Source organism: Arachis ipaensis, chromosome B05 (assembly GCF_000816755.2).
Source record: "Arachis ipaensis cultivar K30076 chromosome B05, Araip1.1, whole genome shotgun sequence".
Taxonomy (NCBI): domain Eukaryota; kingdom Viridiplantae; phylum Streptophyta; class Magnoliopsida; order Fabales; family Fabaceae; genus Arachis; species Arachis ipaensis.
Window position 1 is genome coordinate 134,784,628 of NC_029789.2, and position 1,557 is coordinate 134,786,184.

A 1,557-nucleotide genomic window follows, 5' to 3' on the forward strand; every position below is an offset into this window, starting at 1 on the left:
ACACTGATGGGATTCTTTTTTCCTTTTAATTTTGAAAAGAATAGATTATCATTCCAAAATTAATTTATCCACTTTTATGTTATTTGCAGAGCGAAGATGAAAATTTTGATGGTTTGGATGATTATGATGACGATGAAGATGATGATTCTGATGAGGAGCAAGACATTGATTGGGAAGATGAGGATGACTCTGAGTTTTCTAAATTAGAAAATGGTGAACATCCTTGAAGGCCATATGCAAATCCTTGAAGGCCATTCTGAATTTTCAAAATTAATTGCAATGAACTTTGCCAGTGCCTGCAGCTAGAGCGGTATCAAACTTTGCCATTTGATCATTCAGTTCATAAGTTTGCGACACTGTTTTTAATACCTTGCACTGTAAGATAAGATTGATCTCCCCATTTGGTTAAGTTACTCCAATGGTCCCTATAATTTCATTTAATTTTTAATCAGGTCTTTATTATTTTTAACGTTTGTAATCAAATTCTTTTGTATAGAAATTTTCAAATTAGGTCTCTAGTTCAAACTTCTATAGTCTTACTGTCTTAGTCCTTGTATTAACATTTGTACAATACAGGGACTTAATTAGAAATGTTTAAGCTACAAATATCTAATTGAAAATTTTTATTTAAGAACTTGATTACGAACTTTTAAACTATAGAAAATTAATTGAAATTTAGTGAAACTATAGAAATTTCTAGAATAATTATACCTTTCCATTTCTGTGATTCTAAATACCATTCTTTTTAGCTTTATGATGATTATGCTATGTTAAGTATCAATAGTCTAACATATTAGACTAACTGTAATGCATACTATTTTGTACAACAGGTTTCATGATCAATTTTGGCCTTTGCACAACTTGATAATTTCTTCTTGATCAGATGAGGTGTTAATTTGTTTTTCCCCCCTAGGGGACTATTTTGCAATAAATCTAGCAACTGTTCCTACTTGTAGAGTGAACGAGTGATCATAAGAGGCAGGCTCTCATAAAACTTGAGTGGTTCTTCCGCTTACACAATCTGATCTGAAATTTGGTTTCAGTTTTACATAAAAAATTCTACAAAGATGCGAGTACATATAATATTTCAAGCACTGTTGTATAATTGAGTCTGAATTTCATTGTAGATTACCTGGTTATTGTAAATCCTCCTTCAAACCGTAATTTCTTTTTGTAATATGTTATGCTTTATATGCAATCATTCAATGCAGCAAAAGAATAATTCCTTTATTTAAGTTATGTTGGTACTTAATGGATTCTCTGTCAATGTCATTTTGTTACCATTGAAGAATTTGATGTAAATGAATTTTATGTAAATTATTGAAGCTGATAGAAGACCCCATGGAGTTTTGCAATTAATATTATTCAACCAAAGTCAATTATTCTATTCAGCTTAAACTCCTGTATGCATGAAAAACTCTTTTTTTTTTTTCATTTATTTATTTTTATTTATTTATTTATTTTTTGTATCCTTGGCATTAAGTAGTGATTTTGACACAGTACCATGTAATATAACATTATCAATACGTATGTTCTCTAACATCTTTTCAGTACTAT

The 1,557-nt window shown here is 29.6% G+C and overlaps 1 protein-coding gene across 3 annotated transcripts in view; it reads left to right on the forward strand.

Annotated features, from left to right (window-relative positions):
• Window positions 1–1,235, forward strand: part of LOC107644292 (CRM-domain containing factor CFM3, chloroplastic/mitochondrial) — a 6,931-nt gene extending 5,696 nt beyond the window's left edge. The window contains exons 9-10 of one of the 3 annotated variants that reach the window (XR_002347364.1): window positions 90–377; window positions 831–1,235. Coding sequence is in view for 1 of the 3 variants with exons in the window: in XM_016348133.2 (XP_016203619.1) it covers window positions 90–227 (138 nt within the window). In the remaining 2 variants the exon portion in view is untranslated. Of the gene's footprint in view, window positions 1–89; window positions 429–830 lie in introns of those variants that run through there. The other 2 variants (XR_001621294.2, XM_016348133.2) reach the window with 2 other exon arrangements.